This window comes from Balaenoptera physalus (assembly GCF_965194825.1).
Source record: "Balaenoptera physalus genome assembly, chromosome: 2".
In the NCBI taxonomy this organism is placed as follows: domain Eukaryota; kingdom Metazoa; phylum Chordata; class Mammalia; order Artiodactyla; family Balaenopteridae; genus Balaenoptera; species Balaenoptera physalus.
Window position 1 is genome coordinate 32887479 of NC_138883.1, and position 15554 is coordinate 32903032.

General features: G+C 37.8%; 1 protein-coding gene across 1 annotated transcript in view; it reads left to right on the forward strand.

Annotated features, from left to right (window-relative positions):
- Positions 1–15554, forward strand: part of ERH (ERH mRNA splicing and mitosis factor) — a 16293-nt gene continuing 739 nt past the window's right edge. The window contains exons 1-3 of the mRNA XM_082451958.1: positions 1–136; positions 3753–3840; positions 9227–9347. Coding sequence (XP_082308084.1) covers positions 134–136; positions 3753–3840; positions 9227–9347 — 212 coding nt within the window. The 5' untranslated portion in view covers positions 1–133. The remainder of the gene's footprint in view (positions 137–3752; positions 3841–9226; positions 9348–15554) is intronic.

The window sequence follows — 15554 nt, forward strand, 5'->3', positions numbered from 1 at the left end:
CTGACGACTTCCGGCGGCTCATCTCGCGGGCATTGGCTGTTGGCTGCGTTGCGGCCAAACTCGTGGGCTGCGGCGGAGTCGGCGGCGGAGTCGGCAGAGGAGTCGGCAACGGCTGCAGCGACAGTTTGGCGCGATGGTGAGAAAAGCCTAACCGGCTCCCCGAGCCCCCAGCCTCCAGGGTGACCCCAGCCCATACATCTTCTCCCCACCCAATCCGGCGCGAGCATGCTGCTGCTCGGCCCTCCGGCATGTGGGTCGACCCTTCCCCTTCCCGCCGCGGAGACGCTGGGCCTGGCGGTAGGCCCCGGAGCCAGGGTCCGCCCTGCGGTTGCGCGCCCGCCGGCTGGCTCGGGCAAAGCGTGCGGTGCGGAGGATGCTCTTTCTCCCGATTGCTGCTTGGTAGAGGCAGGCGTGGGGAGGCTGCCCTTTCCCTCCAAACTCTCTAGCTTCCTGTGTGAACAATGGCCGAGGGATGTATGACAATCCTGTCCCGAGGCTGACAGATTGAGTCTACTGCACCCAGCGTGTGGGCCAGGAGGGGTCGTCTTTGCTTTGTAGCGTGCTCTCTCAGCTATTCGCTTTTGTTTTTCTGTGCTCTGCCTTTTTGGAAAAATATGTAATATTTTTCCTTTTCTCTAAGACCTCCAGAGGCCTGGTTTGGTGTGGGTTTTTTTGGGTTTTTTTTGTTTTTTCAGCCCTTAATCCTGTGCTTATCGTTATTTATATTCAATTGGGGCTGGAGGCTGAAAAGATAGGTTCAGCTGAAGGTCCAGGTTCCTTAGAATCTGACCGGGTTGGTAGTGGAGTGGGTGGGAAGGGTTGTTGGTGGTTTTTTGTTTTTTGCTTGTGTGTGTGTATTTTGTAATCCGCAAAAAGGAGACGCTCACAGGGATTCTGAGGAGTCATGGATACTTCCACACTTCAATTTTCGTTTTCTGGTTGCTGCAGTTATTAACAGATTATGAAGCTATTGTTAACAAGGAACTTTTTTCAGGTTGTCCTTTTCTGAATTTCAATGTTTGACCCAACATAATCTCCCAAAGAGGACTAGGAATTAGAAGACTGGGTTTCCAGTTTCCGTTTTGTTATAACTAGCAATGTGACCTTGGGCAAGTCGTTTCATCTCTGAGTTTCCTTCTTTCTCTGCCTTTTATGTCACTATTTGGTATTGTATTAAAATGCTTAGATCAAAATCTGGGAAAATGACAGCAGTTAATATCAACAACCCATTCTCGTTGAACAAATATCAGTGATAATTCCTTATCATTTCAAATAGAATTAAAAATTGGAATTTGTATTTAAAGTGAACAATTGTTGGTTCAAAAGTCTTAAGTACTTTTGCTTTACTGAAGATACCAGCTTCAATTTCTTTTTTTTTTTTTTTCTTTTTGGTAGTTGGGGAGAAGCATTTGAAGCTAAAGAGCCAATGTTATGCACTGTAGTATTTCTGCAGCAGTAGAATGACTATTCTTAGGGTTCATGTTTGTGAGACTTTAAAAAAGTTAACAAAGCCAGATTAACTATTCATTAGAGTGAGTCAAAGCCACTTGGTAATCAGAATAAGGATTTTATTAAGGTAATTCTGCATAAATTTTATTTTTCTGATTTAGGTTTCACAATGTTATCTTCCTATTGTGGCAAATATAAATATATGTGTTTAACTGTATGTACTTATGTTTTGTATGTCTGTGTGTGTGTATATACGTATATATATATATATGAATTGGTCATTCCCCTGAGAAAGAGTACCCTAAGGAAAGCCAGGACCAAATCTGTCCAGAAGAAGGAAAAAATTGATAGGGCAAATATATTTGGATTTTTAGTAAAACGAAAGGGTTCCAAAAATGGCTCCAATAAGAAGAAAGTGACCAAAATTGGTTTGAGAGGTATTATGATCTTAAACTGGTGACAGAAAGGCACTGCCACTTAAGAATAATAACCATTTTGACTACAGCTCTGTAAATTTAGTCATTTCTTGTTCTTAATTTTTAAGGCTTGTCTTTGGGCAGTAAGTACTGAAAACAGTAAACTTCGCTCAGGTTCACTTTAAGGGTAGATATAAAAAGCATACTGTATAGGCATTTCCATATCTTTACTCTCTTAAGTGACTTAATCCTTTATTTTGCATTAGAATAAGAACAAAAGTAATATAGTAGCAACTGGTATGGCTAGTGTATGGGGCAGGCCCTTTTGCAGGAATGCTAATGTAGTTTATAAATTAATTTTCTTCTCAACATACGACCTATTGAAACTACTGGTGACTTATAAAAACTTATAAATAACAAGTAATCTAATATACTGCTTTCTTTAGCTTTTACTCACTATTTTAGAAAGGCCTTGATTGTGTTCAGGTCGTTATAGGTGAGAATTACTTTTCATCTCTTGTCATCAAGTTCTGTTTTATTTCAAATCCTCAAACTTTTAATCAGAATGACTCAGCTCTTGATGGGGAGGGAGGAGTATGATAAATTCCTTTGTTTTTCATATTTTGTTCAAAGTACTATTTTGGGGGTGATTTGTTCAGAAAGTCTAGGCATCAGCTATTTCAGTTGCAGATTGTTGGTGGTTAAAAATTCTGATCATTTCAAAACAGTTTGCTTCCTGTAATTAGGAGATTTTGTTTGTTTTTTACCCAAAAATAATAGTACAGCAGAAGAGAAAAATATGAATAGTTTGATTTAGGATTGGGTTTACAGTGAGGTTACATCATACTTGAATTTAATTAATAAGCCTTAACACACTTGGCAAAAAATTAGAAGGGGGTGTACCCTCAACAGACCAGTGTTCTGGAGGCATTTTTGGTTGTCACACCTTGGCCAGGAGAGGGGAGTGCAGGTACGACTGGTATTTAGTGGGAATAGGCCAGGGATACTGCCGAACGTCCTGCAATGCACAGGACAGCCTCTGCAGCAAGGAATCTTCCAGCCCCAAATGTAATAGTGCCAAGGTTGAGAAACCCTGAAATAGACCCACTAACAAAAACGTGCTCCCCAGTGAGGGTGAGATGGAAGATAAAAGTCTATCTGCTGTTCTTTAGGCCTGTTCACATCTCCTACAATGTGATCCTCTAGCTATTTTGTGTGATTCTAGAGTTTAAAAATACATTATTTTGGTACAACATAGCCCCTTAAGGTGAGTCATCTACTAGGTGAATAATGTAATGGATTTTCTAGGGTAATGTTAACTATATATACTAATTTTATATTGCCAATTTATCTTACGCCTTAATGCTTGAATCTAATCCCTGGTAAGATGTGACTTCACTGTTGTGCTAAAGTTAGAAAAAGAACATAGATTGATGCAGTGCTTGCAGTCATTATAGTGTCTTCCTTTTTCTCTCCTTTCATCAGCCCATTATCTGTTTTTACTAGGGACTTAGTAGGGCTAGAGCTAGAAAGTGACCAGTGGAGATAGAACACCTAAGCAGGTTTATAATCTGCCTAGGAAGATAGGTGCAAAAGAGAAAAAACAGTACAGGGTAGCTTATGCTGAGTACTTGCCGTCAGTAAGTGCAATAAAAGTTTGAGAAAGCACTCATTAAGGACTGGGAGGCTAAGAGAGACCTTACAGAAGGTAATCCAGCTTCTGGTGCTACACTTGGGCAAAGGCATAAGTATTGTAGAAGGAGCTCCCTGATTAATAGTGTTTTAATAACCAATGATCATTTGTCATGAATGGAGATTCTATCTCATACTACGAATTTCTCAAATATGAGTTGGAAACTTATATTGAAATCACTTTTCCCTCCACAGTCTCACACCATTTTGCTGGTACAGCCTACCAAGAGACCAGAAGGCAGAACTTATGCTGACTATGAATCTGTGAATGAATGCATGGAAGGTAAGTTTAAACACTAGTCGAGGGGTAGAAATCTTTGAGTTTGTTTCGGGGGTGGGGAGGTGTTGGGGGTGGGGGGGCCGGGCTGTAGAGACTCCCCACTCCCACGCTACTGTCCACCCGGCTTGTTGACGCTGGCCCGGGGTGAGAGTGGTAGGTGCTGCAACTCTCAGGTGTCTTGGGTTTGTTTTTTTCTCCAGATTTCTTGCATTGTTAATTTGAGCAAGAAAAGTAGATATTTAGGACCGTATTTGTTGAATATTTGAAATATAAATTATATATACTGTCTTTTTCTGTTGCAAATATTACTTTACTTTTTTTTAATCAAGCTCATTATATAATGACTTTCCCAAGCCTCTGATTGTTATGTAAATGTTCTGTTATTTGTTATGTTGTTTTGTTACTGTGTTATGTAAATATTTTACAGGTATTCCTTATATATTGTGGTTAAACTCAAGCACTATAGAGTTGTTAAGGCAGGCCCGAGGAACCTAATAGTGCCTACAGAACCTAATGGTCTGCTTATTAAACAAATAAATGTTAAAAGCTAGTCCATCAGAATGTTAAAAAGTAAAAAATACCTCAGTGAATAAAGGCAGATGGAACCAAATCAGTATACTTTCCTGTACATTTGATAAGCTGGCACCACCCTGAAGGGAAGTGTTAGCCCTCGGTAAACCATTAGATGAGAGCACATAGATTGGATCATCGCAAATTGGATTCATCTTTACATTTAATCATTACATCAAGTAAACCACCCTGCACCCTGTCTAGCAAATTGCACATTCTTCACTTCTTCCTATAAAGATTTTATAGTCGGTGTTTTTGCTGCGGGCATGTCCCTGAATTTGTTGATTATCTGAAACTAACAGGGTTAGACTTAAAATCTCTTCATTTAAAACCAACAATGGGTAGACCTGTGGGGGGAAAAAAGCTACTTGTAGTAATTAGAGACAGCTTCTAAGCTTTCCTGATCCTGCCATCAGATTCTGCTCTAGAAGAGCAAGGCTCTTGTTCTTTTCTCAGGTCCCTTCCTCTGCTGATATCCTTACTTGCCATTAAGGTAGACTTTGTACATACACTGTCTTTTTAATGAATACACTTTATTTCTAGAGCAGTTTTAGGTTTAAAGAAAAATTGAACAGCAAGTACAGAGAGTTCCCATATACTTCTCCCTAACCCCAGTTTCCCCTATTAATAAATCTTGCATTGGTATGGTACATTGGTTACAGTTGATGAACCAGTATTGATACATTATTATTAAAGTCCATAGTTTACATTAGGGTTCATTCTTTGTGTTGTGCAGTTCTGTGGGTTTTGCCAAATGCCTAATGTCATGTATCGACCATTACAGTATCATATAAAATAGGCTCACTGTCCTAAAAATCCCCTGTGCTCCACCTGTTCATCCCTCTTCACCCCATCCCTGCTGCCTGGCAACCACTGGTCTCCTTGCTGCCTCCATTGTTTTTGCCTTGCCATAGAATTGGAATCATTGCCATATGTAGCCCTTTCAGACTGGCTTTTTTCACTTAGCAGTATGTATTTAAGGTTCTTCCATGTCTTTTTGTGGCTTGATAGCTCTTTTTTTTTTTCTTTCTTTTAAAATTAGAAATGGTGGTTTATTTTCCATTTTAAAAGTTAAAATGGAAATACTGGAATCAGTTCTCACATGGTGGTTGCCAAATGGTAATTTTCTTCGTTATAGTAGTTAATATTCCTCTGGAATACAGAGCTTTCCCTCCCCGCATCCCTTTTTTAAAATTAATAGATTTGGGCTTCCCTGGTGGCACAGTCGTTGGGAGTCCGCCTGCCAATGCAGGGGACACGGGTTCGAGCCCTGGTCCGGGAAGATCCCACATGCCGTGGAGCAACTAAGCTCGTGCACCACAACTACTGAGCCTGCGCACCTAGAGCCCGTGCTCCGCAACAAGAGAGGCCACCACAGTGAGAGGCCCGCGCACCGCAACGAGGAGTGGCCCCTGCTCGCCGCAACTAGAGAAAGCCCGCGTGCGGCAACGAAGACCCACCGCAGCCAAAAACAAAAACAAAAAAACAAACAAAATTAATAGATTTAGTTTTTTTTAGAGTAGTTTCAGGTTTACAGGAAAATTGGTTAGAAAGTACAGTTCTATCATACCCGTGCTTCCTTCCCACGCCCTCCCAGTTTTCCCTATTATTTACATCCTGTATTAGTTTGACACGTTTATTACAATTGTAGAATTAATACTGATACATTATTAACTAAAGTCTGTAGTTTACATTAATGTTTGCGTTGAACATTCTGTGGATTTTGACATGTGTAATGACCGTTTACTACCCAAAAAATCCCCTGTGCTCCACCTACTCATCCATCTCTCCCCCCAAACCTCTGACAACCACTGATCTTTATAATATCTCCATAGTTTCACCTTTTCCAGAATGTTGTATGGTTGGAATTATAATATGTAGCTTTTTCAGATGGACTCTTTCACCTAGCAATATGTTTTTAAGGTTTCTCCATGCTTTTCGTGGCTTGATGGCTCGTTTCATTTTATTGCTGAATAATAGTCCATTGTATGGATATACCACAGTTTGGTTATCCATCACCTATTGAAGGATATCTTGGTTGTTTAAAGCTGCTATAAACATTACTGTGTAGGTTTTTGTGTGGACCTGAGCTTTCAACTCCTTTGGGTAAATACTGAGGAGTATGATTGTTGGATCCTATAGTAAGGCTGTATTTAGCTTTGTAAGAAACTGACAATCTGTCTTCAGGTGTGGCTATATCATTTTGCATTCTCACCAGCAGTGAATGAGAGCTCCTGTGGCAGCATTTGGTATTGTCAGTGTTTGGGATTTTTTTGCCATTCTAATAGATGTATAGTGATGCCTCATTATTTTAATTTGCAATCTCCTCATGTCGTGATGTTGGGCATCTTTTCATAACACTTATTTTCCTTCTGTATATCTTCTCTGGTGAGGTGTCTATTCAGATCTTTTGCCCATTTTTTAAATTGAGTTGTTTGTTTTCCTATTGTTGAATTTTAGGAGTTCTTTGTGTATTTTTGATAACAGTCCTTTATCAGATATATGTTTTGCAAAGATTTTCTCCTAGTCTGTGGTATGTCTTTTCACTTTCTTGATAGTGTCCTTTGACGTACAAAAGGTTTAAATTTTTTTTTTAATTAATTTATTTATTTTTATTTATGGCTGTGTTGGGTCTTCGTTTCTGTGCGAGGGCTTTCTCTAGTTGTGGCAAGCGGGGGCCACTCTTCATCGCGGTGCGCGGGCCTCTCACTATCGCGGCCTCTCTTGTTGCGGAGCAGAGGCTCCAGACGCGCAGGCTCAGCAATTGTGTCTCACGGGCCTAGTCGCTCCGCGACATGTGAGATCTTCCCATACCAGGGCTCGAACCCTTGTCCCCTGCATTGGCAGGCAGATTCTCACAAAAGGTTTAAATTTTGATGAAGTCCAACTTATCTAAGAAGCCATTGCCTTATTCAAAGTCAAAAAGATTTGTATCTGTATTTTCTTCCAAGGGTTTTATAGTTTTGACTCTTACATTTAAGTCTCAGGGCCATTTTTTTTTAAATTAATTAATTAATTTATTTATTTTTGGCTGTGTTGGGTCTTCATTTCCGTGCGAGGGCTTTCTCCAGTTGTGGCGAGCGGGGGCCACTCTTCATCGCAGTGTGCAGGGCGGCCTTTCCCGTTGCGGAGCACAGGCTCCATACGCGCAGGCTCAGTAGTTGTGGCGAGCGGGCCCAGCTGCTCCGCGGCATGTGGGATCTTCCCAGACCAGGGCTCGAACCCGTGTCCCCTGCCCCGGCAGGCAGACTCTCAACCACTGCGCCACCAGGGAAGCCCTCGGGGCCATTTTGAGTGAATATTTATACATGGCGTGAGATGGATCCAAGTTCTTTCTTTTGCATGTGAATGTACAGTTGTCCTAGCACCGTTTGTTAATAAAACTACTCTTTGTCCATTGGATTGTCTTGGTCTCTTTGTCAAAAAGCAGTTGACCATAGATGTGAGGGTTTATTTGTGGACTCTTGCTTCTATTCCATTAATCTGTGTGCCTGTCTTTATGCATAAGCAGTACCACACTGTCTTGATTACTGTAGTTTTGGAATCAGGAAGTGTGAGTCTTCCAACTTTGTTCTTTTTCAATATTGTTTTGACTATCCTAGACCCCTGTATTTCTGTATCAAATTTAGGATCAACTTCTCAGTTTCTGCAAAAGTACTTCAGATTTTGATATGGATTGCATTAAATTTATAGATCATTTGGGGGAGTATGACCATCTTGATATTGAGTCACCCATTCCATGAACATGAGATAGCATTCCATTTATTTAAATCTTTACTTTCAGTGACATTTTATAGTTTTCAGTGTGTGTCTTGCATCTTTTTTATTAAATTTATTCATAAGAATTCTTTTTTGATGCTATTTATTTCATTTTCAGATTATTGTTGGGATATAGAAATATTGATTTTTGTATATTGATCTTATATCATGCAATCTTGCTGCACTCATTTATTAGTTCTAATAGTTTGTGTTTTGTAGTTTCCTTAAGATATTCTGTATATAAGATCATGTCATTTGTGAATAGAGATAGGTACACTTCTTCCTTTCCAATCTGAATGCTTGTTATTTCTTTTCCTTGCCAAATCAACCTGACTAGAACCTCCAATACAATGTTGAATAAGAGAGGAAGAGCGGATATTCTAGTGTTCTTCTAATCTGAGTGGGAAAGCATTCAGTCTTTCACCGCTAAGTATGATGGTAACTGTGGGTCAGTGCTACAATGAAATTTCCGTCATTGTAAAAGGTTTTTACTTCCTTTCCATTTCACCCTTTCTATGAAGGAACTTATGAGTGATGTTTCTGATCACAGTGTGTGTACCAGTACCAATCAAAAACCCTTACTAAGATGGCTTTTGACAACTCTGTGGTTGAATATTACTTTTTCTTAGGAAATTTATGAAGTCAATTTAGAGGTACATGAAGACCTGTATGTACAGGATAGAACATATTTATTTATTGAAAAACCTGCTAAGACACACACTGTCGGAATTCCCCGGCGATCCAGTGGTTAGGACACTGCGCTTCCACGGCAGGGGACCCAGGTTCAATCCCTGGTCAGGGAACTAAGTGCCACAAGCTGTGCACGGTGCAGCCAAAAAAAAAAAAGTTTTATTATTAAGGCACAAGATACCAACATTCTGGTGAATTTATAAAATTTTTTAAAATTTGCTAGTGGCAACAGTGAAAACAAAAGTGATCAACTTACTGTTCTTTTCCCAGCCCAATTTTGTAAAAATAAATATTATGATATTAGCATATAACGCTACTCATATCTAAAGTTCATACAATTGTAAGATCTTGGTTTTCCCCTCTCTCTTAGGTGTTTGTAAAATGTATGAAGAACATCTGAAGAGAATGAATCCCAACAGCCCCTCTATCACATATGATATCAGTCAGTTATTTGACTTCATTGATGACCTGGCAGACCTCAGCTGCCTTGTGTAAGTATTAGCCACCATATCTTTTAAATTGTATTTTTCTGTTTGTTTGTTTGAGGCGATTTATGGTATTGGGAACTCACTCTGCCTGACACTGATCGTTGTGTTTTGCTTACTATGTATTAATTAATATTTTTTCTGCATGTGGCTCATAAATTAAGTTGTTAACATAAAGCTAAAGGCACAGGAAAATCTTAACAACTTTGCTAATTGATGCAGTTAGTATGCATCAACTTTGAACTGAGAACTTTGTTCCTTAAACTTAATAATCTTTTTCTTAGTTTTTTTTTTTTCCCCGTTATAGTCTTTATCCTAAAGCGGTTGGCTTTGGATTAAAACTAAGATTATTCTGTTTTCATGACATTATTTTTAGAATGTAAATATATGTAGGACTGAAATTGAATTTAATTTTAATTCCACCCAGTGTTAATCAAGTATATTTTGGCATGTTAGAATGAGATTTTTTTTTTTATAGACCCTTATGTTTTCTATTCTCAGAGGTTTGTCAAATTAAAAATTTTTTCCTAACATATTATGCTTGTTATAATTTATTTCAATAATTACTTATCACCACTATTACTAAGGAGCAAGTGAGTCTGTAATGCTTAACTCAGTCTCAGCATTTTTGGACAAGAGCCTGAGGATAAGTACAGCTAATTTTAAAGAGGAAAATGGAAGTACCTTACAATGAGATCTTCAGTCACCAGATGCCTTAATGTTTATTACATGCCAGACACTGTGCTAGAAGAAAAAAATATTTTTCAGTGGTGAAAAACATACAGGTCCTACTCTGAGGCACTTCCTGGATCACCACTGGAGCCAAGCCTGGACTTGCTGTCTCACCAAAGATTGCTGGTGAAAATAAGCATCTCCTTGCAATTTTTGAGTTTTGTTTTCTGCATCTCTTCATTGTGTTTCAGTTATAGCCATTTCATTTTGTTCACTCAGAACATTCAAGTGATCCAGTTCTGGTCTTTAATGAAATGTGTTTATAATTTTATTATTTTAATATAAAAATTCAGAAAACTGTTGAGGCCAATAGGGCTATATACATTACGCTATGTTGGTTTGTAATGACTATAGTTGATCTGTTTATTGCCTGACGCACACAGAAAGAGACACATACATATTCATTTAACAAATATTTATTAAGTGCCAACTATGTACCATGTGTGTTCTAGGCACTGGGGATTGAGCAGTGAATAAATTAGGTTAAAAGGAACCCTGTGAAGCTGCAGAAGAATAAGTGAGGGGGAGAGTAGAGGGAGATGAATTTGGTGGGGCAGAGAGGGTGATATCTTAGAAGCCAATTCAAAAGTACTTCATATTATTGGTAGATCAAATTAATGAGGACTGAGAACTGACTCTTGGTTTAGCCGTGTGGAAGTCTTTGGTGACTTCCAGAGCAGTTTTGGTAGTGTGACAGGAGTAAAATCTTTATATATTCCAGTGAGTTTAAGTTAATGAGAAGAGAGAAATTGTAGGCAGCCAACACAGACAACTTTTTTGAAGAATTTAGCTCAGAAGGAGAGCAGAGAAATGAGGTTATAGCTAGAGAAAGGAATACTTTTTTTTTCGCTTTAATTTTGTTTTTAAGCTGAGAGAAATAATGGTAAGTTTGCAAGCTGTTGGGATGATGTAGTAGAGGGAAAATTTGATGGCTTTAGGTAGGATCTTGGACAGTACATTAATAGTAAAGTAGGAAGGATGGGCAGATATGGTGGAAGCTTGGGGAAGTTGTTCTCTAATTGCTTTAGTTACCTCAGGAAAATAGGAAGAAGGACACCATTTGAAATTAAGGGTGAGGGAGGAGGTGTCGGAGGCTTGTGAAAAGAGGTAAGAAATTATCTACGAGGGTGAAGGGATTAGGGAATGTGTGGTTTAAGAGGTACTTGATAATGAATTTAAAGTTAAATTAATCATGTGATAATAGTTTTTTCCTAGTCACTCTTAACCTGAATGGTTACAGGTGAGTCTCTACAGGTAGAGAATCAGCAGAGGTTTTGCGAACAGTTGAGGATGTATGCAAGGGAGTATTAATGCAAGGGATTGAATGACCATGTAGGGGTTGGGATGGGGTGGGGACAGGTAGGATCAATTAATTACAGGTCACAGTGGGGTCAAAGGATTGTTGAAGGTGGGTTATTGGGAAGTAGTGATCAGAGAACAAGGTGCTTGAAATTGGGAGATTGAAGTTGCTGGTAATGAGAAGGTATAGGGATCTGGCCAAGGAAGGGCAGGAGATGAGATCATTGGAGGAGAGGAGTTCAAGGAACTGAGAGGCCCAGATGTTGGCAGGATCATCTAGTGGATATGAAATCACCAATAATGTGTTTATTTACTTTCTAGAATTTGAGAACAGGGAGCTTTGTTTTTGTTCACTGCTGTATCCCCAGTGCCTAGAATAGTATTTGGCACATAGTTGATATTGAGTAAATATATTGGTTGTTAAAATACATGTCACCAATATAATATGATTTGAGGCATAGCTTTTTAAAATTATTGGTAATCTTCCTTTTCTCTCATTTGCATTACAGAGCTATAGTCGGAAATGATAGGATGGTCTAAATAAAAGTGAAAGAATCTAATATGACTTCTTTCATGCTAAATTTTGCAGTGTCTTATATTCTCAGAAATCTTGGAAGTTATTTATCTGATTAAGCTGTGGGTATTTTATTTTATTTTATTTTTACACTGTGATGGAGGGTTTTGTTTGTTTGTTTTGTTTTTTAATATATCTTTGTTCTAGGTGTATTTGGGGAAATATTCACACTTGAACTTAAACATTGGATGTTTCAGTTGGAACTTAAAATTTTAACAGAGCTAGTGTGCATATTCTCATTTCATTCTTTAAATGAATTGTTGATTTTATTTTAAAAATTAATGGCTGTCTTTCTGATTCTATAAAAATCACTTATTGAGACATTGGGTATCTAATCCTGATGGTTTGGGATGTGGCACTTATTCGCAACAGATGGGGAATTACTTACAACCTTGGGAGGTTATGGTTAAGATCTAACTGGAGTTTTAGGATTAGACGTAGCTGAGTTTGAATCCTGGCTCTGTCATTTGCTAGCTCCCTTGGGCAAGTTAGCTTAATACTGCTAAACCTCAGATTGCTTATTTGTAAAATTTACAATTGTAAATTGTAAAATTTAGATACATCTGCCTCACAGGACTACTGGTGAGGATGCAGTGCTTACTTAGCACAACAGTATCAGGTGTATGGCAGGAACTCCCTTTTTAACTAGGTTGACATCAGGCAGGGTTTTATTTTTAATTATAGTGAGTAGGTTGGTTCTTTAAAATTTGCCACAAGTAGAATGATAGTTTCAAATTTCACAAATGAGTTAAATTGTACTGTTAACGAATAAAGAGGTATTATATTGGTTTTTTGACAGTGAAAGTTACACAGAGTAAAATAGTAGCTTTTATAGGGACATACTACAGGTATGTCATTAGTGATAGAACATAACATTTCTAACTTTGTGGCGTTAAGTGTAAACCAGAAACTACGTCTAGCATGCTAAAATGATTTCTAATACTTGCATTATTAAAGCAAAACAGAGAAAAGACATCTTTAATTATATATATTATATACAATTATATATATTGCAATAATTATTTAATTATTATAGGTAATTCTTTCTATGTTGTAGTAGTTCAGATAGTATAAAAGAGAGATTAATCTATAGTTTTTACTTGTCTGAAAAACTGTAAACTGTAGCTATTTATGTTTCTGTCTCTAATGTTGAACTTTTGGCCTTTGAAAACTTTCAGAATCAAATTTGGATTTAGAACCATTTTGTCCATATGACTTTGTTATTTGAATGTTCCAGAGAAATAAGATTTCCAAAATTGCTTCCGAAGAGGTCACCTATTGCCATGGCATTTCCTGTGACAGCACATCCTGCCCCTCTCCTTAATCAGGGATTGTGACTTGGCCTGTTATTCCTCAGACCAAGAATTGAGTTCATTTTTGGTTTGTAATTGTTGTGTACTCGTTGCTTGTATTAAGTTTAAATGGCAAGACATTTTTTATTATTTATCCTTAAACCGGTAGAGGAAGAATGGAATAAGTAAGATACTTTGTTGACATAATTAAACCCAAAACAAACTGACCATGCATTAATAGTAAAATTTATTCATGAAGGATTTGTATTTCATATATTTGAAATCAGAGTACAAATTTCTTCACAGTTCTGTGATCTGTTAGGTGGGTTTTTTTGTTTTTTGTTGTTTCTTTTTTAAATAGGCTTTTTTTAAGATTAAGATAACAGCCTTTTGGCCTTTCGAAGATGAGGACTTTTCTTGTTTGCTTAGAGACAGAGGGACATTTTTATCCTTAGTTATTGTAATAAGGAAGGTACTCCTTCCTAATCAGGAAGACAGCTTGGTATCAGTGAAGACCCCAGCTGATTTCCCTGCTCAGATCCACAGCTTCTGTTCTTGCATAAACCTGCACTTATTTTTATTCTTTTTTGGCCATGCTGTAGGGCATGTGGGATCTTAGTTCCCTGACCAGGGATCAGACTCGCACCCCCTGCATTGGGAGCGTGGAGTCTTAACCACTGGACCGCCAGGGAAGTCCCTAAACCTGCACTTACTGACCATAACAGTAGGCTAAAAAGATTTATCTGTGCCAACAGCTAGGGATTTTATTAATGTACTTAACATTTAATTGTCTCATTTTCAAGTGTCAGTTAACAGCCATCAACATACAGCTTTCCATAAAGAAGGCATTATTAACTATTTCTTAAGTTGGAAAATAGCATGCAAGTTGATGGATTCTAAAGTGATCTTGGTGGGGGGAATGATCTAAATAAGGCTGTCCCACCCAGATATTATAGTTCTGAAAAATTCTTTTCCTTTTTTATTTCTGTTCCAGTGTTAATATAAATATTGTAGTCTATTCTACCCTACCTTGGAGTAGACTAGATTAGCACTTATTTAATCAGGACGTGTGAACAGAGAGGATAGTCAAAGAAAATTGGTTTACTTTTTAGAGTATTTCTCATTGTAACAAAAGGACATTAGTAAAAAGCCAAATGTTTTGTAAAAGTAGAAAGCTTATGCATTTTTAATAAACCAGATTCTGACCTTACCATTCAGGGGAAGAATATGATAATGGTGTAAAGCATTCCTACTTTGGAGTTTGTTTCTCTTCAAAAATTGGGTCGTAGGTTTCTACCTTAGTGGTTCACAGTAAGGACTCTGGTCAGGAGTGTTTAAGCTTTCACTCCTTGCCTGAAGTCACTTAGCTAATAAGTTACTGAACTTTTTTGAGCCTTGGTTTCCTCCTTTATAAAACAAGGATAATAATTTTATCTACTCACAGGGTTGTAATGTAAACAGGATTAAGTGAGTTGATTCAGATGAGTGCCTAAAGCAATACCTAGCAGTTGGCAACTTCTTAATAGGTATTTACTATCATTTGTATTTATATGTATATAATTTTTTGCTGAGAAGCTAAAAAATGAGACTTCTGGGTAAAATGAAACAATAATTGATAAATTAGATATCTCATTTTTCTAGGGCATCCCTAAGGGTTTTTTGTTGTAGTTTTTTTTAAGGCAAGTTGCATCCTTTGCCTCTCTTGAATGCCATGCAATGTTTCCACCAGATGGTGCACATGGCTTTGAAACACTGTGATGTGCCTTGTATTTGTGCAATCTCTGCTTACTTATTGTCTGCTTTTTTTTATACTATAGCTTCAGTTTTTTTTAACTCCAAAAAAATGAATTTATTGCTTAACCAGCTAGATTTCAGTTGTAGGTCAGCTGGAATGTTTCTATTTTTTGAGTCCTCTAAAGATACCTTGAGTGATTTGGCTATTAAGTTGATGCCTTGTACTCCCAAAGCCCTGGAATCCTATTGGAGCTTCATTGCTAATGCTACTCCTTGTACTCCAGACCCTTCCCAGCCTCTAGCATTGTTTATATTAAAAAGCAAATCCTAAAATATTGGATGTATATAAAAGTATTTCCTTCTGTTAATACTTTTCAGGGAAGAAATCTTTGTGGCAGTAACATGTTAAAGTTTTTTTTTTAAGTTGATTCAAAGTAAATTTAGCAAATTTGAATTAGTGTTCAATTTTTGTTTTTTAATCACTAAAAGAACCATAAAAATAGTAACTATGTAGCAGAAAGAACACATGGTTTCTGGTCATACTTTGTCAAGAAGTAGATGTGTAACATTACACATTTAACT